The following is a 23,824-nucleotide window of genomic DNA, read 5'->3' as shown; positions in this document are numbered from 1 at the left end:
ATTTGAGGGCTAGTTGAGGCATCCTGGTGTCTTAACAGGTGTGGGAATTAGGAAAATTCTCTAATAACAGACCAAGAGTTGCATAAGGGAGATGCAGTGGAAGCAGTGGCTTGACATATCCTGAGTTGTATTTTCTTCATGAATTTCTTCATGAAACATTTGTATTCAAATACAAAAACACACCTAGATCAGGTGGTGCTAGGTCTTGTAATGAGTGAGGAACAGTAGATAATTGCTCTTACTATAATCAGAGTCCACAACATCATTATTTGCTTCCAAAGGTAAGCACTGTAACAGAATTGTTACTCAACATACAGGCTGTTGCACTTTCTGTTGTGTGTGCTTGAGTGAAATGTGGTAGTATGTATTCAGACTGCATTTACAACTGAAGAGTTGACTTTAGAGATTAGTGAAAATTAATGATAAAACATTGTAAAGAAAAAAAGCATACTGCAGCTTTGTTTGGTCAGTGTTCACATAAGTGCCAGAAAGTAAACCAGTGTCAGAACTCTTTATTGGGGCTGAGCATGTGGTACAGTGGTGAGTCTTTGCCTACCAAGCATTGGGTCCTCAGCTTGATGTGCGTGCAGTATAATATATATATATATATATATATATATATATATATATATATATATATATATATATATAAAACAAAAGAAGCCTCTAAGTCTTAGATCCTGAGTCTGAATGTTTTATGAGCATGCAAGAATACTTTCTAGTGTTTATTGATTAGTACTTTATCTAAATATTCAGCACTTAGATCACTTGTGTTTTATTTGTGAAATAAGGGTGTTTGGCTTTTAGGTTTTTTTTTTTAACCTTGAATCTTGTACAGATAATTTTTAATTAATTGTGAAATAAATACACAAATCTGTTTGAATATTGGGAAATAATTAGCAATCCTTTATAGAATAATAAGGCATTAGAAACCTGGTTATATCATTGCAGTATTTTCTCAATGAAAAAAATATTAAAGTAGATTTCAACGTTATTTTCGATATCTTATGTTCAAAACTAGTCTACTATGTTAAGTATTTATTATGAACTATAAGTGAATGAGATGGTACTTTTTGCAAAAGTTATCAAGCAGTCACTTTTTATTCTATTACTTTATTATTTTATTCTATTGTTTTGTTTTGTTTTTTGAGACAAGGTTTCTCTGTGTAGCTTTGCGCCTTTCCTGGAACTCACTTGGTAGCCCAGGCTGGCCTCGAACTCACAGAGATCCACCTGGCTCTGCCTCCTGAGTGCTGGGATTAAAGGCGTGCACCACCACTGCCCGGCTCTATTCTTATTTTATTTGTTACAGTTTCTTTGTTGGATACAGGCTAGTTCTACCTTAAATATTCAGACATAACATAGGCCTGGCGGGGGGTGGGGGTCATAGGCTATATTCAGTTTTAGTTAAAATTAACCTTTTAAGAATGTACAGAACATGCCAGGGCGATGGTGGTCCACGCCTTTAATCCCAGCACTCGGGAGGTAGAGGCAGGCGGATCTCTGTGAGTTCGAGGCCAGCCTGGTCTGCAGAGCGAGTTCCAGGACAGGCTCCAAAACTACACAGAGAAACCCTGTCTCGAGAAACCAAAACAAACAAAAAAAGAGTATACAGAACAGAGTTCTAGTCCAGAGCAGTGTGATAAATTTATACATGTGAAACTTGAACGTATTCTCTACTTTCAAAGTGTCTTGCGGGAACCCAGCCCTTCTCCCCTTTTTAATTGTAGTTAAAATGTTTAAGGCAGGTGTAGTAGCATAGTTCTTAATTCCAGTACTCAGGAAGCAGGAGGATCATGAATTCAAAGCTAGTCGGGGCTACATGATGAGACTGTCTCAAAATGTGGGAAAATTGTCATCCTAGCCTTTTTTTTTCCCCATTTTATTTATGTGTATGAGTGTTTTGTCTGTTGTCTGTGTGTATGTCTCTTCACCACTTGCTTGCTGTGGAGGCCAGAAGAGAGCATCCGATCTGAAACTGGAGTTAGAGAGCATTTATTGTGTAGGTGCTGGGAAATGAACCCAAGGTCTATGGAAGAGCAGCCAGTGCTCTTTAACTAATTTCTTTTCTTTCTCCCCCTGCCCCCTGTGCATTGGTGTTTTGACTGCATGTACATCCCTGTAAGGGTGTCAGATTCCCTGGAACTGGGGTTACAGACAGTTGAGAGCTGCATTCTAGGTACTGGGGATTGAGCCCAGGTCCTCTGGAAGAGCAGCCAGTGCTCTTAACTGCTGAGCCTTCTCTCCAGCCTCCCTTAACCATTTTTCAAAGTACACGGTTAAGTACATTCTTATTGTACAGTCAGGCTTGGTTAACTTGGCTGACTAACGTGATTCCTGGTACCATTCTAATCTTTTATTCTTGAGGTGAAAACATGAATGTTGGGGAGTTTAAGGGGTTTAGTTTTGTTCATAAAATAAATAGCCTTTAACATAATTCCAAGCCATTACACTTATCTGTACTACCATAGTATGATTCACACAATCTAAACTGAAAATGAAGGAATTTACCATTAGATTGAGCTCAACTAATTGAATTTCAATATCAGTTTGATTCAAGCAAACATGTCAATCAAGGAAGTGAATAATATCTATTATTAAAAGCCATGGGACTTGGTTGCAGAACAAAAATTATAAAGTCCCAGTAAACCTGAATAGGTAGGAAAAGAGGAGGTTTCTAAGTCTGATAAACAGAATTTGATAGGCCCAGTTTTAAAGTTCTAGCCTTCTATTCCATTGCTACACAGTTTTGACAAGCTACCAAGCCCATTTCTGTCCTCTGTACGAAGGGGCTGCAGTACCTGGCATGTCTAGTTGCTATGGAACCTAAATTAGACCCTGCATGTAAAATAGTACTAAGGCAGACTCTTACTGCACACATGGAAGTGCCCAAGAAATTAAAGCAGAAGTGAATTCCTAGGAGGTGTCATAATTTACTGTGAAAGTAGGAAGAAATCAGATTGCTCTGTCTTGTGAAGAGCGTTAGAACTTTGAAGATGAGGCAGACATGTTTATGTTGGACTGAGACATGGGCAATCTTGTTTTAACCCCAGTTGAGGACTGTGGTTTGTGGTGATATTTTATTTGTGCTGAAATGTGCTATTTTATTTGTATGTTAATAAAGTTTGCCTGGAGATCAGAGGTCATAGCCAGTGTAAACAAAAGTCAGGTGGTGGTAGCACACGCCCTTAATCCAGATCACATGGCAGGCAGAGTCTCTGTGTGTTCAAAGACACAGCCAAGCATGGTGACACACGCCTTTAATCCCAGTACCAACCATAGAGACCTGGAGGTCTGTACAGACCGGAAGTGATGAGGAAGTGAGGTAGCTGGGCTAACAGCCAATGAGAAGGCAGAACGGCAAGGCAATAAAGGTGCAGGTTAGACAGGAAGAAGCGTTTGGTTCTCTTGGGAAGCGACTGGCATGGTGAGCTAAGGTTAGTTTGGTGGCTATCACTATTGCTCTGATCTCTATAGCTTGCACCCCTTGTATTTGGCTCTGTGTTTCTTATTTAATAAGACTGTTTAGAAATTCATCTGTAGTGGTTGAAACCTGAAAAAGTGCTTTTCTGAATTTTGTGATTCTGTTTTGGGACAGTTAAACCAATCATTCCTTGTTTCTTTTTTTCTTTTTTGGTTTTTCGTGACAGGGTTTCTCTGTAGCTTTGGAGCCTGTCCTGGACTCACTCTGTAGACCAGGCTGGTCTCGAACTCACAGAGATCCACCTGCCTCTGCCTTCCGAGTGCTGGGATTACAGACGTGCGCCACCACTGCCCGACCATTCCTTGTTTCTTAAAAAAAAAAAAGCAAACAAATTAAATCAAAATAGAATCTGTGTCAAAGTAGAAGATACAGTTTTAAAAGTCTAGAGATAGCTAGAAAGATGACTTGTCAATACTGGCTGCTCTTCAGAGGACCAGGGTTCGTATTCTCAGCACCCACACAGCAGCTCAACAGCATCTGTAACTCCAGTCTCAGGATCTAATGCCCTTCTGGCCCCTGCAGACACCAAGCAAACATGGTGCACGTACATACATATTTACAAGCAAGCACACATAAACCAATTTTTTTTTTTTAAATCATTAAGCCAGGCAGTGGTAGCGCATGCCTTTAATCCCAGCACTCGGGAGGCACAGCCAGGCGGATCTCTGTGAGTTCGAGGCCAGCCTGGTCTACAGAGCGAGATCCAGGACAGGCACCAAAACTACACAGAGAAACCCTGTCTTGGGGGGCGGGGGGGAAGAAAACTAAACTAAAATAAAATATTAAGCATATTGTGTTAGTGTTCTATTGCCGTGAATAGACACTATGATCATGGCAACTCTTAGGAAGCATTTAATGGGGGCTTGCTTATAGTCATAGAAGTTGAGTTCTGTCAGTATGGTGGAAAGCATGGTAGCATGCAGGCAAACGTGGTACTGGAGAGACAGCTGAGAACCCTGCATCTGGACCTCCAGGCAGCAGGAAGAGAAAGAGACAGTGGAACTGACTTGGGCTTTTGAAAGCCCATAGCTACCCCCCAGTGACACACTTCTGCCACAAGACCACTACTCTTGATTACACTTAATTAGACTTAAGACACCTTGATAAGGAGAACCAGGCAGTGTAGCTTTTGTAGAAAGATACTGATTTAGAAAAAAAAAAAAAAAAGTAATCATGAGATGTTTTGATGTTAAGGACTGGGCCATCTATGTAGATTAGAGTGTTTAAAAGTAGATAAATAAGTTATAATATTAGCCTCTCAAAGATGGTTTTATATGTCCTAGCCAGTTTGTATGTATGTGAGTGTGTGCGTGAGAGCATGATGGGGGGTTGGTATTAAGGGTCAGTACTGTTTCTGAAACTGGTTTCGTTATGTATCTGTGTAAATGGATTTGGGTACTCGGTGACATAGTCTAGTATTTCTTTGTCCTGGGTTAAAATTCAGGTCCTGTAATGGCTTTTGAAACCATTGTGTGCATCTACTTTCATCCCTGTCATCTGGTGTCTTAGGGAGTCCTCTAGGATGAACCTGTGTGCTTTATCAAAAATTTACATGTCTACTATCTAACCTTCAGATTTCCCCCTTTTCACATTTTTTCTTCTGTGAGTTGAGATATGAAAATTACATGTTCATTTGATACTATATGAAGTGATAATAAATTTGTACATTATGTAATATTCAAATCAGGGAAAGCACATACATCTCCTCAAACGTTATGATTCCTTTTAGAAAACATTCCAAATCCTTCTCTTCTTTTTTAATTAATACATAGTACAATTCATTGTCTATATTTACTCTACTGTGCAGTATGACACCTGAACTCATCTCCCATAAATTCCTGTAACTAAAACCCTGTTCTGCTGGGTTGATTTGAATATGTTTTCTTTGAAAGCTCCTTCCTGTCTTTTCTGATTGTCTGTCATACGGTTTTTCTTCCCCTTTCAGTTCCTTTGGGATATACACAAGGAAAATCATTTTTGCTACATAGTTAACTTTATTTCCCTGGTTTATGCAATGAGCTACCCCAGACTGCAATCAGTGAAGTTTCCAAGTTAGAATAGACCAGAGGTTTTGACCTACAAGAGCTTCACAGGCAAGGGGAGGAAATGGTTTGAAAACTGTTAGCTTACAGCATCGATGCTATTTAATAAAAGGAGACAAAGTCAGAGAGGAGCTGCCACCACTGCCCACAGGGAAATGGGCTGAAGGGTGAGTGTGAAGCAATGGGAAGTCGGCAGCGGATTCATAGATAACACATGAGACAAGTCCTGGTTTGGACTTTGGAAAGAGCAAATATGAATAATAGGAAACAGCATCTAAAATAAACTGGTGGCAAAGAGCTTGCAAGGTATTTGGTTTTCTAAGAAAACCAACCTATGTAACTGAACTCAGTAGTGTATTGGAAGCAAGGGAAGCGATAGCAATAGTGATAAATATTTAATATGGCCTCTTCAGCTTTGTCTGCATGGGAGTGTGTGTGTGTGTACATTTAGTTACATTTTTGTCCTCCAATGTTTCTAAGTAAAACCAACATGAATGTAAGTTCACCCTTACACCATAACACCTTGCACACCTTACACCATACCTCAGCAGTGGACTTGGGTGTTTCTGAATAAAGTCTGGTGCAAGATAGCTATAGAGAGCTAGTAATTACAAGAGTGTATGTACTGCAGAGAAGGAAAAGTGGGTGTAAAACACTCGGGCTGCGGGCAGTGTCCTGAGCCTAGAGTCCAGCTTCTCACACTGAGGTAGGAGTGCTTGAGCCCAGGAGTTCTAGACCAGCACAGGCAGCATAGCAAGACCCCATCTCTTAAGAAACTAAAATATGAGCTTGGAGCAATGGTGGCAGTTAAGAATCCTGGCTGCTCTCCTAGAGAATCTGGGGTCAAGTCCCAGCACCCACATGAGTTTACTACCTCCTGTAAATCCAGTCCCAGGGGATCCAACACCCTCTTCTGGCCTGTGTGAGCACCAGGCATGCACTTGGTACACAGACAGACATACATGCAGGTAAAACACCCATACACATAAATTCTTTAAAAAAAGAAACTAAAATACTTTGTTTATCCCGATACTTCAATTTTATACACACACATTTCCTTTTTCTCTTATCTAACGTCCATAAAGTAAACAACTGAGAATACTAAACCTTAGGCATCTTTAAATAATTACTTAGGAATTATATGTCATTGTGTCCATTTTAAGTAATTTACAAGGCCATCAAAGGCCTTAAGCTTTAGGATATACCACAGATGTGTGTAGTTGTGAAATCTAAAATTTCAAGAGTGGAAACTTAAGAATCTTAAGAGAGCATGAGAAAGTTAAGAGATAGGAGGTCCCGTAGAAACTGTGGCAAAGGTCAGGACATCACATAGTCATTTGGTCCAGAATATCATCTTCAGGTCTTCCTCTTCCTCTCCCCCAAAAGATTAAGATGGTCTGTCAGAAGCATAGCAGTTTGTTTCTTGAGAGGAAACATAGTTGTGTTGCTGAGCTTGTCGTGGAGTGTGACGTCCTTTGATTTTCTGTTCTGTTGCCTCCTCCATAGCTGTTTTAGATGGCCCCACAGCCTTGCATGTTAGAGATCTTTTTATTTGAGATTATGATGATTATTACAAAGGAAGTACATATCCATTCATTCATGGGAATGTATCTAATGATGGCTTCTTTAGCTCTTGGGCCATGCCAGACCTTTCAATAGTTGTTTGTCTCTTTACCACTCTTAAAGGAACAGGCAGCAGTACAAAATTAGTTCTCCTTCCCTTGGGAAAGGAGCCTCTTCTGTCTGTATTTTGCTTACAGGGTTGGTGTTTTTGTCCTGATGATTTAAATTGGGAATTAAAGGGCAGTTTTCCTAAAGAACAACATAAATTTAATTTTTACTTGAGAAGAAGAAAGAAAAAGGAATAAATAGCCTAGTGTCTGGCTTATCCTGTGCTCTCATGTGACGGTGACCCTACCATCCAGACTTCTGACTCTGTAGGTCTCAGGATACATGACTCCTCAGCTCAAGTCTGCCCTGGCCAGAGCTCTGGCTTCCTGAAATGTCAGCTGGTTTATTTCCTAAGTCTGCTTCTGTTTCCTAGGAGTTGTTCTTGTTACAACTCTTAGTTTGTCATCTTACTAGATTCATTTCCATCACTTAGATTCATTTCCATCGCTCAGTGGTGTAACTTCCAGGAACTGTTGTTTATAATTTATGCCATCCAGTCCCAAATCTCATCTTTTACATTCTTGAAATTTCCTTTTGCCTAATGAACACCAAATGTGATATGTTTGATCTTACAATGTCTTGACTGGGATGATTGAGTTACAAGCAAATGTGAGTTTAGTGGAGAGGACTTGAGAAGTGTTTTGTTGGAAATGTCCCCTTTCTGAGCTCATCATACTGCTGGAAAGGGGTTGGCCTTTGCTTTCTGCTCCTGCGCTACTTGGACTCACACCTCCTCACATTTACCATTTGCTAATGGGCCTAAAGCATAAAGAGTAGCTTTGAATCTTCTTTGTAATTGTATTTTATTGTAATGTAATAAGTCAGACCGGCTGGTTAAAAATCAGAAAATTTAAAAACCAAACAAAATGAAGAACAGATTGAGTATACATGCCTTAAACTACTGCCTGTCGTTTAAGAGATCCGTTCTGAAAACATCCTCGTAGCAAGGATATACAGGAAGGCCTGCATGCTGCTGTCTGTCCATCACCAGCCATTTCCCCCATTTTATTATTATAAATTACTATAAACTATAAATTATTAGTTTATAATTGATGATGTTTGCTCGCCCCTGCTTTGAGCACACTTGATTAGGAACCCAGTACATGGAGAGAAAGCAGTTACTAAGGATGTTTGGCCTTTCACTCTTCCCCGTGCTGCCATTAGCAGTGGTGATTCTCAGAGAATCACTCCCACTGTGGGAAGAGATCACCCCTAGACTGATCACCCAGCACACACAATTACCACCAATTCTCCAAATTTAAGGATTGCTCTCTGTATCTAGAATTTTGCCTAAATTGAGATCATCTAGATTTCAACCACCTAGAAAACATGAATTAAACGGCTTGACTTCTCATTTTTTCTGTCACTTTTGCTTGTACTTAGATTCATGTGTGGTGTATGTGGCGGCCAGAACTCTGTATTGGTTATTCTCCTCTATTGCTCCTCACCTTAGTTTTTGAAACTAAGTCTCACTAAACCTAGAGCTCACCAGTTCAAACTAGAGCAGTGGTTCCCCACCTTTCTCATGCTGTAACCCTTTAGTATAGTTTCTCATGCTGTGGTGGCCCCCAACCATAACATTTCATTGCTACTTCATTACTATAATTTTGTTACTGTTGAGTGTCAGAAATACCTGGTATGCAACCCCAAAGGGGTCACGGCCCACAGGTTGAGAGCCACTAGACTAGACTGTCTGGTCAGTTGGCCCCACAGATCCTCCTGTCCTCACCTCGCCAGGCTGAGATTACAAGAACTCGCCACTAAGTGCCTACTTCCATGGCCCGTTCTTCATGTGGGAGCTGGGGAGTAAACTCAGGCCCTCATACTTGCATGGCAAGGACTTTACTGACTGAGCCAGCTCCCCAGCTCCATTGTTTTTACTTCTAGCCAGTTCTATGGATGGAAAACTTGACTGCTAATGACTTAGAGGTACAACTATACACAGTTTGTTTGAATAAAGAAATATTTGCATACTCGTGTCCACTTTGACTATACATAGTTCTGTCATAGCCTTTGGGTCGTCCCTTTGTTTAGATAGGAGATAGTCAAGGGCAAATGTGCTTTCCTTCTACTGCCATCAAAGTATTCGGGTCAGTCATAGCTCAGGGGTTTCTGGGCCCTGTTCCTGAAGTACATGGTGTCTTCAGCAGTAAGGACTTTCCCTGGGGAGCAAGCGGCAACAGTAATAGGCTGTATGTTTGGGGAGTCCCCTGGACGGCCTGGCCAACAGCTCAGAAGAAGGCTTCTCATGTTTGGTGTGGGGTTTTCGTTAGGTGGTCCTTGGCTCTTGGAGGAAGCGCTGTCAACCCAGATGAGAAAAGGTCATTAAAACCATGTATGTATAAAAATTATACAAAATTATATGTATTATAGTTTTTTAAAGGTAAATAGTTAAATTCCTTGCAGCTTTTTCTGGCATCCTTATTATTTTACCCTCCTCCTCCTATAACCTCCCTCCCTTAAGAGCTCCCTTTTCCCACTTCCCCTATCAGATCACTTAGACCCTCCTATTCCCCTCTCTTATTGCTCTCCAATCCCACCCACCCCCCACCCCGAACCTGTCAGCAGACTCACCACACCCTGGAAAAGACTTAGGATTGAGGACATGGAAAGCATCCTTTCTGGTTACCACCTAGCAAATGTACAACTTGGACACCTTGATAGGGGACTGGATACATAAGCCAAATTGAGTACTCTAGCCATAGTCTACTCTGTCTAAAGCCTTCTTTCCCTCCACGTTCTCAGACCAGCCCTTTCTGCACCTAACATTAGCTCCTATGTGCTTAAGTGTTGTTCTCATTCAGTCAAGAAAATACATTTTGGTCATCAGTGATAGTGCTTTGCCTACCCAGAAGTCCTTGGGTGGTTACAAGCTGGCTGCTGGGGAGAGTACCTGCACCTGTTACTCTAGGTTCTAGATCCTTACATTTGACATTCTGCTCCCTGACACCTTTTCATCTGTCCTTTCCTGGAAAATAACATAAGCATCGACTGCCCACCATTTATATTAACCGCAGGAATGTAAGTATTGCAATATTGACTAAATAGGAGAGTCCAGCTGTGCCTAACCTCTGATCCAGAAAAACAGCATTGAGTAAATCATTGAAGATAGGGTTGTGAAGCAACACATTGCTTTTAAATTGTGCCTTTTAGTTTTTATGAGTATTATCTTATCCTTTTACCACACCCTTCTGAATTAGGCATTGAGCTAAAGGTAGAAAGACTGTGTGATCAAGGCCATACAGGCCATTTCTCACCAAGGAGATAAACCAAGGCGGATTCTGAGAGTTGGAAGTCAGATTCCCTTGTCTTTACAACCTCTCTCCAGTTTACTAATCCCTGTGACCTCATTGTGCTTTGGTGGTAGTAGTCAAGTATTTCTGCTTGATAAATAATTCACTTAACTATTACAGGAAGGACTCCTGTTGAGCAGAAGTAACATGTGATTTCAACATTACATGAAGTCAGGCAAATGATTGCAACGTCTGTGATATATTTTCCTGTAAAGATCATATTTAGTCAGGTGTCAAGAATGTAATATGATATGGATTAATCACTGAACCAAAATACCATGTTTTTCCAGAGTTAGAGTGAGGAAATTGTCCTCAAGACAGTATCTCTCTACTCTGGGTTCACTGCTAGTTGCCTAGGAGAGTTAGTGTAAATGCTGTATTTGAGCTCCATTAAAGATATAGGGATACTTGAATAATGTCAAGCACGAGTAGAACTTAGCCATTTAAAACTGGCAAATAGCCATTTAAAACAGACTGACACCATTTTTTAAAAGCCAAACATGAAAAATGCAGCTATATAATTATCAGGAAGTTAAGATTAACTCTAAAAATTAAATAGCCAAATGGTAAGAAATTAAAAATCATCTAAATTTAGTTCCTCTTTAGAGGGGGAAAGTACGTAGTAATTTGGAGGCATGGGCAAAAGTGGTTTTATGGCCGTAGTTGTAAAGTTACCTGTTTAATGATAGCTGGACAAAGGTTGGTGTTAATGTGCAGGCTCGTGGCTCCAAGGACGCTACTTATAGGCTCCTGCCTATGCATCCAAATTGCCAGCAAAACATTCAGTTCCGAGCCTTAAAGCATCTCTGCTTAGAACATATCACTTGGTACTGTCTTCTAGATTTTCTGCCTTTGTCCTGATGGTATGAATTACTGATTCTCAGAGAAACAAAGGTAGATGGGGAGAAGATGTGTTTAGAGACAATGTGACTCTGTAAAGACTTACACAAAAATAATAAACAAAAAGTGGGGTGGGGGAGCTGGCAAGATGGCTCAGTGTATAAAAGTATTTGCCACCAAACCTGATGACCTGAGTTTAATTCCTGGGACCCGTCTGTTTGGAAGGGCAAAACAAACTCACAGAATTTGCCTTGTGACTTCTACATGTATGTTGTGGTACATGTGTACATGAGAGAGTATACACACATACACAATGTAAGTGTAATTAAAACTTTAGCTGGCCATGATAGCATATTACTGTAATCCCAACACTTAGACAGTGGAGGCCAGAGAATCAGGAGTAGCTCGTGGTTAGTCTCAGCTGCACAGAACGTTTGAGGTCCCCCTGGAAAACAAACAAAAACCTTGCTTTTGCTGGAGTGTGCTACCACATCCATAAGCCAAACACATAAAAGGCAGAGGCAGGAGGATCAAAGAGGACTGATGCAAGTCCCAGGCTAGCCAGAACTAGAGAGAGACCGTGTCTCAAGTTAGAAACAGAAAGCAAAGTTACTTAAGCCCCACTCTTGGGTAGTCTCTCAGTATACTGCTTTTCAGTCCCAGGATACAGATGAGGAAGCTAAGGTTCAGTGAGATGAGGTAACTTCCCTGTAATCCTGTCAATGTCAGAATAGGAGTGGAATCGGACATCTCATTTTCGAGCTCCTGTGTCCTTTCCTACAAGTCCACTACCAGTGGGAGGTGGGAAGATAGGTGATGCAGACTGTCTGCAGTAAGCCTTCCTGTAAAGGCACTCCTGCCGGGAGGTAAAAGTCAAAAGACAGCATCAACATCTGGTCACACACGTGTGTGAAGTTACCCTCATGTTCTGTTGTACTTCATTCACCGTCAAATAATAGTCTCCTACAGGTCTACAAACCAGAGTGTGTGGGGGAGAAGTTGTAGCAAACCGGGCCCCATCTGTGCGGGCTCCGTAAAAGCTGTGCATCCGGAAGCACAAAGCAACTGTAAAACCTGTTGGCCATCCTACAGGCCATCCCTGTGACCTGTCTTGAGTCTAGTATTGGCCTCTCCCACCACCTTGACCTTGTGGCTTAAAACTCTGAGAGTTTGTCCCAGAGAGCAGACACATGCTTCACAGTATGGAGACAGCTTTCTTGCAGAGCAGCTGTGTAGCTAAGATGTTTACTGCTGATGTTCTAGGGAATTCAGTGGAAGGCTGTGTGATGATACTAATACTTCTGCCTTGCACCAGTCGAAGCTGATAGTTTGCCATTCGTGTTTCTACTTCACTTAGGCTATAAATCAGAAGCTGCTTGTCATTCCATTGTCTAATATACCTAAAATGTGAGCATTCTTATTGCTGTTTGTGTCCTGTTCTAGAACACTATTAGTGGTTCTCCAGCCAATTGCTCTTTCTGAGAAATCGTCTTATAGCCATTGAGTTCTCTAAATACTTCTAAGATGATGTCTGTAATGCAGTATGTCTGAATTTTTATCAGTGTTAATAGACTTAGACTAGTGGTGGTTTTAACACGGTTGCCTAGGCCTACAACAGAAGTGCAGGTTGAGTATCCCTTATCCAAAATGCTTGGGACCGGACATGTTTGGAATTTTGACTTTCTTCAGATTTTGAAATGTTTGCATATATTTAATGAGCTATCTCAGGAGGGGCCCCAGCCTAATGTCAGAGTTCATTTATGGTTCAGACCCACTGTATGCATACAGCCTAAAAGGAATCTTGCACGGTATCTTCAGTAGTCTTGCATCTAACAGTTGCATGATGTGTGGTTTTCCACTTGTACCTCCATGTTAGCACTTGCAAACGTTTACATTTTGGAGCATTACAGACTTTTGGATAAGGGTTGCTCTGTGTTGACCATGTGGAGTTAATAATGTGGCCAAACTTTATTTTCAATATTTCTTCTAAGGTAGTTATTTCTGAATTATTGAAGTGTAAAAGTATGAAGTAGGGGATTGGAATATAGCTCAGTGGTAGTGTACTTTCCTAGTTTGTGCCAGGCCCTCTTTCATTTCATTCCTAGTACCATAAAAAACAAAACATTTTTGAGACTAAGATGGGCTGGCTTTATATTCTAATTATGTTTTCCTTATTGAACTAAAGTAAATGATGGACTTGAAAGTCAATGACAGTTTTGGCTAGAATGCCCTTTCTCTTTCAAATACAAATAGCATCTGATACAGTTCATATTATAGAAACCTTTCCTTGGAAGTGCACATGCTAATTTCTTCTTTTTCTTTGTTTGTCTAGTAAGAATTCAACAGAAGCATCAGCAGTAGATTCTAACCATCCATCGAAGCCCCCACTGGAGAAGTTTATGGTCAAACTGTGCACGCATCATCAGAAGCAATTCATTCGTGTCCTGAGTGACCTATACACTGAATCTCAGCCAGGTACTGAGGACCTGCAGCCTTTAGATTCCACAGTGATGGATGTCTCCACTTGCAATGCAGATTGTGCCCAGCTGAGCTGCAGACAAGATGAAAAAGATGATGTGTGTCTCGATGGGAAGTCTCCTGCTTCTGTAAATTTGTTCTTAGACTCCTCAGGTTCTCCTAGCTCTCTGAGTGTGACTGAACAAACCATGGAGGAACCACCTCCTGAGACAGACTCTGTAGATGGAAGAGAGAATGCCTTGACCATTGTCCAGAAAGATTCCTCTGAACTTCCAGACATTCAACCTAACTCCAGAAGATCAGCAGACAGTCCCGCTGTGGGATGCCTCACTACATTGGATTCTTCCTCTTTTAACTCCCTCCACAGTTCCAAAAGCTTAGAGGGGCAAACCACTGGACAGGAACAAGACATCAGCGTGAAACCCTGTGAGGATGGTGAAGACCATACCCCAGCCTCAGTCGAAAGTCTGACTGCAGTGGACGTGGCAACTGAGAATACTGAAGAGGGTGGTAGCTGTATGGTTTCTCCAAGAAACTCATTCAGAGCTTTATCAGAAGACAAATGGGACTCAGGGTTTATGGGAAACTCATCTAGTACTGCAGACAAAGAGAACACTTTACAGTGTAGCTCAAAAACATCCTCACACCAGGATTTAGAGGCAGATGAACAAGATGCAAGGCCAAAGCAAGAGAACCATCTTCATTCACTAGGTAGAAACAAGGTGGGTTACCAGACATATCCCAGCGACCAGGGCCATTTTGATCATTCCAAAGGTGATTGGTTAGCTCCCAGCCCCACACCAGCTGTACACAGAGCATCCAATGGTCACTCTCGAACCAAGATGATAACAGCCTCCATCAAGACTGCTCGGAAGAGTAAGAGGGCATCAGGCTTGAGGATAAATGATTATGACAACCAGTGTGATGTTGTTTATATCAGTCAACCAATAACAGAATGCCACTTTGAAAATCAGAGATCCATATTGTCTTCTCGGAAAACAGCCCGAAAGAGTACCCGGGGATACTTTTTTAATGGTGATTGTTGTGAATTGCCAACTGTTCGCACACTGGCCAGAAATTTACGCTCCCAAGAAAAGGGAAGCTGCTCACCGATAGCACCAGAGGTAGTGGTGACTCCCAAGCAGACTCTTACACTTCCCACCTCAAAGCACATAGTAGGTGTGCAGCATCCAACAGTAGATGTGCAGCTTCCCATAGTAGATGTGCAGCTTCCCATAGTAGATGTGCAGCTTCCCACAGTAGGTATGCAGCATCCAACTGCAGATGTACAGCTTCCCACAGTAGGTGTGCAGCATCCAACTGCAGATGTACAGCTTCCAACTGCAGATGTACAGCTTCCCACAGTAGGTGTGCAACTTCTGGAAGAAGATACCCCTGACGATCCTGGGAAGGAAAGAACCTCCCTTGAGGAAGGAGGCAAAGACATGTCACCAGCAAAAGAGTATCAGGAGCCAGAGGTTTGCCTTACTGTGAATGAACAGGATCCTAGCAGCTCCCCTACTCCAGGAGAGACCACAGCCTGTAGCCCAGCATGTCTTCTGCCTGCACCCCTCCCTGATGAGGATATGCCTAATGTTCCAGAAGGCAGCATTGCAGTCTCACCTCCAACAGCAAGTGTACTATCTTTCCTTGAGCGAGACCAGCCACCAGCTTCTCTTCTGGAGTCAGAGGAAATGCATACACTCCAGGAGTGTCACCTGACTCCCACAACCGGAAGCACCCCCTTCATCTCTGGGGAAGACGGTGAAGACCAGCTATGTAGACCTCAGTCTTCTCCTGAAACAGTCATCAGAGAAGAGCATTCTCTGTGCTCAGAAAATGAAAGTCCTGTTGTGGGTTTCGATCCTCCCCTGAGTCTAGAACTGTCTGAGCATGATCAAACCATCAGTACTGAGGCTGAGACTGGAGATATCCCTGGGGAGACTCTGTTGCTAGAAGCCACCGTGCCCCTACTGGAAAGCAGCATTGTCAGTGATGAGAACCCGGGTGAGACCGAGGGAGGTGAGGCAGCCAGTGGAACCGGACAGCTGGAGATGCATGACAGTGATAGAAAACACTCATCAGAGCAGGATCTGAGTGAGGCAAACTTGGACTCGCCCGAAGAGAGTGTGGACAAGAAGAAAAAGGGTAAAAAGCTCCCCGAGGCCTCTGATAGATGCCTAAGAAGTCAACTTGCAGATTCATCCTCTGCTGACAGGTGCCCAGGAAGCGAAGGTTTAGATTCATCCACTGCTTGTTCTGAAATGAAGGTTTCTAAAAATCCTACCATAAAGCGTTCTAAAAGAGAAGGGCACTCTGGTAGGGTAACCCCCGAGGGCTCAGTGATTGACAGCATCCATACAGATGATCTGGAGGACCCCAAAAACCCCAGTGTCGGTGAACATTCCTCTGATGAAGATGTCAGGCAGGAGGGTGAAGGAGTTGGAGTCATCACAAGGCAGACTTTTAAAAGCATGCTGGCAAAGGAAGTTAAAAGAGAAGAAGGGGAGACTTCCCCAAGCAGTGACCCCAACACAGTTGGCCAGCCACTGCCTGGGGAGAACCTGGAAATTAACGTCTGGTCCCAAATAGATGAGAGAGATGCACATGTGCCCTCAGAAAGCATTCCTTGTAAGAGGGACCTGGAGCAGGTAAAAGAGAAGCCGGGACACATTGCCACACAGGATGTGGAAGCCTCTGTGAGTGAGGTAGATGTTGAGGATACCCACTCTAAAGATGATGCTGGCCTGCCTTCATCTAGCTTAGCTGGGATATCAGCCAGTCAGAATGGTGATCCTGCTGGGCCACCAAAATTGGTAACAAGGCCTAAGAGATTGTCTTCTTCAACTTACAACCTGAGACACGCTCATTGTGTGGATGCCTTGGCCACTACAAAAGTGACTTCTGAAAAGCAAGTCACACAAGTCAGCCCAGCACCAAAGGAAAATGAAGCTTCTGAGAGTGTGGAGCCCTTGGATGAGGACGATGCAGACACAGTGGTAGAAGAGCAGCCCAAGTTCGTGGGATGGTGTGCAGAGGAGGAGAACCAGGAGCTGATCGCCAACTTCAACGCCCAGTACCTGAAAGTTCAGAAGGGCTGGATCCAGTTGGAGAAAGAAGCGCAGCCAACAGCAAGAGCAAAGAGCAAGTCCGACAAGCTGAAGGAGATTTGGAAGAGCAAGAAGAGGTCACGGAAGTGCAGGGGTTCATTGGAGGGGCAGAAGTTTTCTCCTGTTCAGATGCTGTTTATGACAAACTTTAAACTGTCTAACATCTGTAAGTGGTTCTTAGAGACAACAGAAACTCGGTCTCTGGTCATTGTGAAGAAACTAAATACGCGTCTTCCAGGAGACATCCCACTTGTTAAACACCCTCTTCAGAAGTACCCTCCTTCTACCCTGTATCCCAGTTCACTACAGGCCGAACGCTTGAAAAAACACTTAAAGAAATTTCCTGGAGCCATTCCTGCTAGGAATAATTGGAAAACACAGAAGCTGTGGGCTAAACTGCGAGAGAATGCTGGCCAGGTGGAGCCAGAGGCTGGCAGTGACACCAGCCTCGGCCCTCACAGTGAAGACACTGTAGAGGAGGTCAGGGAAGGCAGAAATAGCCATCCTCCCGCCAACTTGCCTACTCCAGCCAGCACCCGGATCCTTAGAAAGTATTCCAATATTCGAGGAAAGCTCCGAGCCCAGCGCCTGGACAGCTCACTGGGTGGGCCTTCTGAAGTTAAGCAGGGCCGAAAGAGCGTGTGCATCAACCCGCTGATGTCCCCCAAGCTGGCCCTCCGGGTGGGTGCAGATGGCTTTCCTGTCACCCCCAAGAGGGCTGAAGGACGCAAGAGGAAAAGAGGGAAGCAGATGCCTGAAACCTTGCTTAAAGTGGAAGGTCAGAACAAGCGCAAAAGAGCAGAAGGCTCCGGAACTCAGGATGATAAGGACAAGGGGCCAGCAACAAAAGCCAGCAGAGGCCTTTCTGCCAAGAAGCTAGCTGCAAAGGACAGAGTCAGCCAACTATCCAAGAAGATGACCTTGAAAGAGAATAAAGTGAGAATCTGTAAAAAGGCTCCCGGGAAGAGCTGCCCACCATCCAGGAAAGAAAAAGAGAATGCAGACAAAAGGCCTAGCCATCCTGCTGCAGCCTCTGAAGCGCTGACAAAGCCTGCCAAGCAAAGGGGTTCAGGAGATGCCTCTGCAAAGCCCCCCAAAGCCAGAGGGAGAAGCAGGAAGCTGAGCAATGGTAGGGGCCGAGCTAGACCCTTGACAAAAAGCCCAGAGACCCAGGCTGCCCAGAGAAAGAGAAAGCTCAAGGCCAAACTGGACTCTTCACAGGGCAAACGTCGACGCTTAGATTCCAAGTGAGAGCTGGATGGTCCCGAGAGAGGCTGGCCTCTACAAGAAACCTTTATCTCGCATTAACAAAATCTGCTTTTATAAGCTTGTTAAGCCTTTCACGTTGCAGTTACAGAGAACACCAGTTTGAGATGTCAGAAAATGCGTCTCAGCTAGAGACGGGAACTTGAAGAGAGTCCTTCTCCATGGCTAAGGGAAGTTGTACATTATATTCTGGTTGTTCCTTGGGTTTTAAACTTGGAAACAAGCAGTTTTTGTTTTAAGAAGTACAGTGCCTTATTTATCATTTTTGTTTAAAATTTGACAAAAGCTGAGAAGCTGATGTATGTGACTAAAGGCTTGTATTTTATACTTGACGCACAAGCACTTGCTCTGTCACTGAGGAGGCCACCGCTGCGCATGCGTGAGCGAGTGAGGAGCCGGCAGCAGCTGCCTGTGCGCCCCTGGACAGGTGCACCTTGCAGACCGCAGCACAACTCCCCTTTCTGTCTTGTTTGGTTTTTATTTGAGTGATATTTGAAAGCTGAACCAAATCATTTCTATGCTATGTGGAGAATGCAGGGGATTTATAATTATTATAAAAGATTAATGTTTCTGTTTCCTTCTAAAACTCATATTGTTTATCACCCCTTCATCTTTTTTTTAAAATCATTTCAGATCATGTTCTCTAATTTGTGTGCCCATGGGACAAAAGATGTGCTAGAAACACCCCCCACCCCCAAACTATGGTACTACTAACACTTGTCATCCTCCAGTTTGGGACCTTGCGAGCATGGTAGTACTACTCTGTGAGGTGTGTGTTCTATTTTGTTGCAGCTTTTTGTGTATGTTTTCATCTTGTAGCTATCATTTGACCATTAGGATGAGTGATTCTTTGTTTTCATTCTTACTTCCCTATGCAGTGAAAGTCACATGTCTTTCCAGCAGTAGGAAAGCTTAGCCTTGTGCATATGCATCTAGGTGTATCCGCATTTAGTTGCTGTCCACCAGTGTCTCCTGGTACTAGTTTCACAGGGAAATTCTTTCTTCCCCATGCAGTGTATCAGTAAGCTGAGAAATTAGCAATGGCCAGCTTGTTTGCAAGTAATCCAGTGTCTCCATGCACATCCCTAATACCACTTTCACGTCTGACTTGGAGAGCAGTGGCCTTGAAAGACTAGGACACCCAGGCAGCTGCAAGAAGCTGCCCAGAATCTCAGTGGAGCCACACCCCCATCCCCAGCTGAGTGAAGCTCAGCTGAGACTCTCTGATGTGACTGTTTGTGCCTGGAGTAGGCGTCTGTCTGGAGTAGGCGTCAGTCTGGAGTAGGTGTCTGTCTGGAGTAGGCGTCTATACCCATTGATAGTTCCAGCCTCGTGGCTAAATGCTTGCAGTATTGCCCCTCCCACACCGCTTCACTGTCCCGTGGCTCGGAAATGAGAGCTGCAATAATTGAAAGTGGTGATGCTTGCCTTTCCTGGGTGGAGCCTAACACAGCCCCATTGGCTTCACTCAGTGCCTGGGACATTGCTCCATTGTACCGTGTGTACTTGACATTTCCATTGGGCCAGTCAGCAAACCACTTGGTTGCTAAAGCCTCCGTCGGCTTTGATGTGTCCTGTCACCAAAATAGGCTTGCGTGGACAGCTGCTGCCCTGTTCTTATTAAAAGTTTCTACTTAGGTTGTTTCAGATCTTTTTAGATCAACCCAGATGGACTTCTTTTATATGCAAATCATGATAAAACAGGCCTTCTACCTATTTTGCTATTGTTAAAGGTTTGCTGCAGATAGTGGAAACTTCTGATAATTGGGTAGGACTGGAGCATTTGATTCATGAGAAATTGAGAATTGTGTTGAATTTCACGGATAATGAAAGTTGTCGTTTCCTTGTTTTTAAATGTCCCCTCTATCCCATGAGCATTCATGGGCTTTCCCCCTCACTGCCTCCTCCCCCACCCCTTACTTTCCCCACTCCCCAATTATTCTTTTTATTATCTTTGACCTTGACCATTCACAAGCTACCTATCGTAATGAGACTGCTGAGTGTGTGCTCGAAACTCTTTCTCAGCATTAAGTTGCACAGAAGCATTAATATGTTTTAAGTAGGTTCGTTTTAATATTTTAAAAATGCTTTTAAGGCTTAAAAGAGCTTTTCCTATAGTTGTCACTGGATATTGTTGTTGTAGTGACTTAAACAGCCAAGGCTTACTAATGTGAGGTGTGTCAATGCCTGTACATAGGAGGCGCCCTTGGCTGCCTGGTGACTCCCTTGTAAGGTGCTTGGGTTAGGTTAGAGGGAGGAATGAGTGGTAAGTTGGTGGGACGCTTCCTGTTCCAGGTTTATACTTCATTCCATTACTTTTCTGATTGTGTTTTCAATTTTAAAAGCTTCTTCAAGATAGTAGCCTGCATTTGAGGGAGCTGTGTGGAAGTGTTTGTTATATACCCAACACAACAGTGCAGTAGACATCCTTAACAGCTTGCACTTGATAGTAGTGACTACATTTATATAAATGGACATTCTACAAAATTTGGACATTTAAGTTTTTTTAATTGTTTCATATTTATTGAACTCATTTTTGATGATCTGGTTAATTTTGTTAATAGAAGAAGGGAAAAGAATCAGAATTTGACAGCAGTTCTAGAAGACTTTTCTGCACCCATAGCAGATGCTGGGAAATCATCCCTTCAGCATCTCCAGGCTTGGCCTTGACTCCATTCCCTTTGTTTCCCTTCCTTCGGTAGCCATTTTCAAATACGGCTTGCCACCATATACAGTGCACTCTGCCTCGCAGTTTGATCCTGAGTCTGAAAGGCATTCTGCTCCTGCCCTGTTCTCAGTGAAGTGGCTGTCCTAAGGCTGGAGCTGAAGTTGATGCCAGAGGACTGGTGTTCCCTCTGTTCAGGATCTGGAAGATGCCCAAGAAGCTATCTGAGAAGCTCTGTGTAGCTTGCCTAGAGCACAGCCCGCTTTGGGGACCTATTTTCTGTCCTGTTAGACTCCCTGGTATGGGCCTGCTGTCTCACTGGGGTTCAGAGTCTCGCCCAGGCACTTTCTCTGTTCTGGGAGCTTCCAGCATAGGAATGTTACCTGAGTCTATTGACCCATAGTTGCTAGTTCCTGGGATTCACTGGGTTTTGCTGTTTTTATTTTTGTTATTGTTGTTTGGTAGTGGTGGGTTTCTTTATTGAAAATTTTACCCTGTCTTATTTAAACCACAGTCAAGCTGTGGGGTGTGTGCCTCATCATTCTGTAATGGTTTAGAGAGAAGAGTCATCCGTTTCCCACACGACCCTCTGCACATCACTCAGCCACAGGTGAATTTCTCACTGTGCACATAAGTCATCAGCAAGCATCACTTCAAGACAGGATTTGGCCTGTTTCCAGCCTTGTGATGGCTTCTGTAGTGAGGGCACAGCTGTCACTCATTTATGGGCAACATTTCTATTGATTAGCAGGCCTGAGAGTCCCATAGGAAATGACACCATGCTATATGATGCAAACTGGAGATTTTGTGGTATTGCCATCCGAAGTCTGTGCTTGTCAGAATACCAGAAACAGACTGAATAACCCAAGAAGCTGTCCATAGCTGGAGAGCCACCTCCATCCCTCCGGTTTCACCAGTGCAGACCTCCTCTTAGCTCACCTATGAGCTGTTCCAGACATGCAAACTGTGGGCCGGCTGCTCATGTGTATAAATAAAGTTTTATTGTCATATAACTATGCCCATTTGCTTATTGATTGTCCATGGAGCAGTGGACATGAAGTCCACAAAGCCTAAAATAGTTAATATTATATCTTTGAAGAAGCCTACTGACCCCTGCTTGAGAAAATAATCCCTTTTGGGAATGAATCTTCTCCATTCCTCTTCTTCTGCCTCATACCCTCTGTCTCCCACGCCGCCCCCCATCTCAGTTCCATCTTTTAAGCACATTTCTGTGTTCTCTTGCTGTAAGAGAGGCATGTCATTGAGACAGTTTCAAAGTAACTCAACTCTAAACAAGCAGTGTGTCTCCCTTTTAAGTCCCTCCCCCAGCCCCTCAGTGAAGCCACCGCAGCCCATAGACCATAACCCCTGAACAAGCTGCCTTTGGAGTTCGGAAGTCATGTGGACTGTCCCATGGTTCACTCCCATAGTTTCTAATCATAGAACTGCCCCTGGCTTCACTTGTTTACTAAAATAAGCCAAGACTGACTGTGATGAGATTAGCTGTACTTCTCTTGGACTTAAGAGTTCTCGGCGCCACATGTAGTTGTGAGAAAGACAACCAGAGCACTCTTTATAATATATTACCATTGATCTGTTCTCAGTCACACACTTTCAAAATAAATTTACTAAAGACAAGCTAACAATAGAATGATGGGTTTTGAACTGCTATAGAAAAGAAGGACAAAAAAAAATTAGAACACGTTTAACCTGAGTATGACTAAGGAGTTACTGATTGTATCTTTATATCAAATCCAGTCAGCTTCCAGAATGTTAGTCCGTCCCCCCCCCCCCCCCCCCCCCCCGCAAAACTCAAAGTTTCTATTCTGCATTCCAGAATGAAGTTAAATATCATGCCAAATTTAAAAGATGGGGACCTGCCGGGCAGTGGTGGCGCACGCCTTTAATCCCAGCACTCGGGAGGCAGAGCCAGGCGGATCTCTGTGAGTTCGAGGCCAGCCTGGACTACCAAGTGAGTCCCAGGAAAGGCGCAAAGCTACACAGAGAAACCCTGTCTCGAAAAACCAAAAAAAAAAAAAAAAAAAAGATGGGGACCTTGTCTCCTAATTAGTGGACAGCGCTGAAATTTGGACTCCGGGCTAGGCAGACATTCTACCACTGAGCTCTATCCCTTGCCCAATTATTTTTAATTCTTCCCCATTTTATATTTTCCTATGACTTATTAGCCACTGAAATGCTAGAATGTTTGAGATATAAAGTCACATCTGTGTATGTAAAGCAGTCCTTGTATCCACGCAGCAGGTACTTTTCCCTGGGCTTGCTCCCAAATCCTTTGCAATGAAAAGATACTTTTAAAAACTTAAAAACCAGCAGAACTTGGAAACTTGCCTTTTGAGACAGCTTTCAGAATAATTCAACTCTTGACAATTCTGAAGAGTCCTATCACCTATGAGGGATGGATGGTAAGGCCAGCCACTTTGCAGTACCCCGTTATTCTACACCCAAGTATGAGCAGTGTGCAGAAGCTGCCCTTATTCATGCTTTTGTTTTTGGGTTTGAGCCCGTTGCCTCCTCATGGGATTGTCCTTTCTCATGGTCTGGGATGGTGCCTTTCAGTGCTCTGGACCCAGCCCTTCCTCTGGCAGACAGGCAGCTGCCCAGGCATGTGTGCCGAGGAAGGAGACACTGAAGCTTTCACACCCTGTGGGCCATCCTGTCTGACGGGTGCAGTTTGTAAACCGCCTGAAAGCCTAGACTGCCTGCCTGAAGAGCATCTGGGTGCCCATGGTATTAGAGTACACCAGGGGTTGGATGAATGGATTTACACTTTTTGAATTGGACAAGCAGAGATAATAAAACAATTAACAAACTAGATGTGGTCCATACTACCTAAAATGCTTACTGCCTGACCTTTTAGGTCAGTGTACTGATCTTTGCAAAAGTCACTATCAATTTGTGTGAGCAGTTAGGCACATGGTTTCTTTGTGCATGTAGGCCAGCATTGCAAAAGTCCT

The 23,824-nt window shown here is 43.3% G+C and overlaps 1 protein-coding gene across 1 annotated transcript in view; it reads left to right on the top strand.

The window, feature by feature from the left end:
- Lcor (ligand dependent nuclear receptor corepressor) overlaps positions 1 to 21,505 on the top strand; it is a 123,057-nt gene extending 101,552 nt beyond the window's left edge. Inside the window, exon 8 of the mRNA XM_059258153.1 lies at positions 13,663 to 21,505. Within this exon, the coding sequence (XP_059114136.1) occupies positions 13,663 to 18,169 (4,507 nt within the window). The 3' untranslated portion in view covers positions 18,170 to 21,505. The remainder of the gene's footprint in view (positions 1 to 13,662) is intronic.
- The last annotated feature ends 2,319 nt before the right edge of the window (positions 21,506 to 23,824 follow it).

Source organism: Peromyscus eremicus, chromosome 1, assembly GCF_949786415.1.
Source record: "Peromyscus eremicus chromosome 1, PerEre_H2_v1, whole genome shotgun sequence".
NCBI classification, from domain to species: domain Eukaryota; kingdom Metazoa; phylum Chordata; class Mammalia; order Rodentia; family Cricetidae; genus Peromyscus; species Peromyscus eremicus.
Note: the sequence above shows the minus strand (reverse complement) of the source record. Positions and strands in the feature narration are given on the sequence as shown.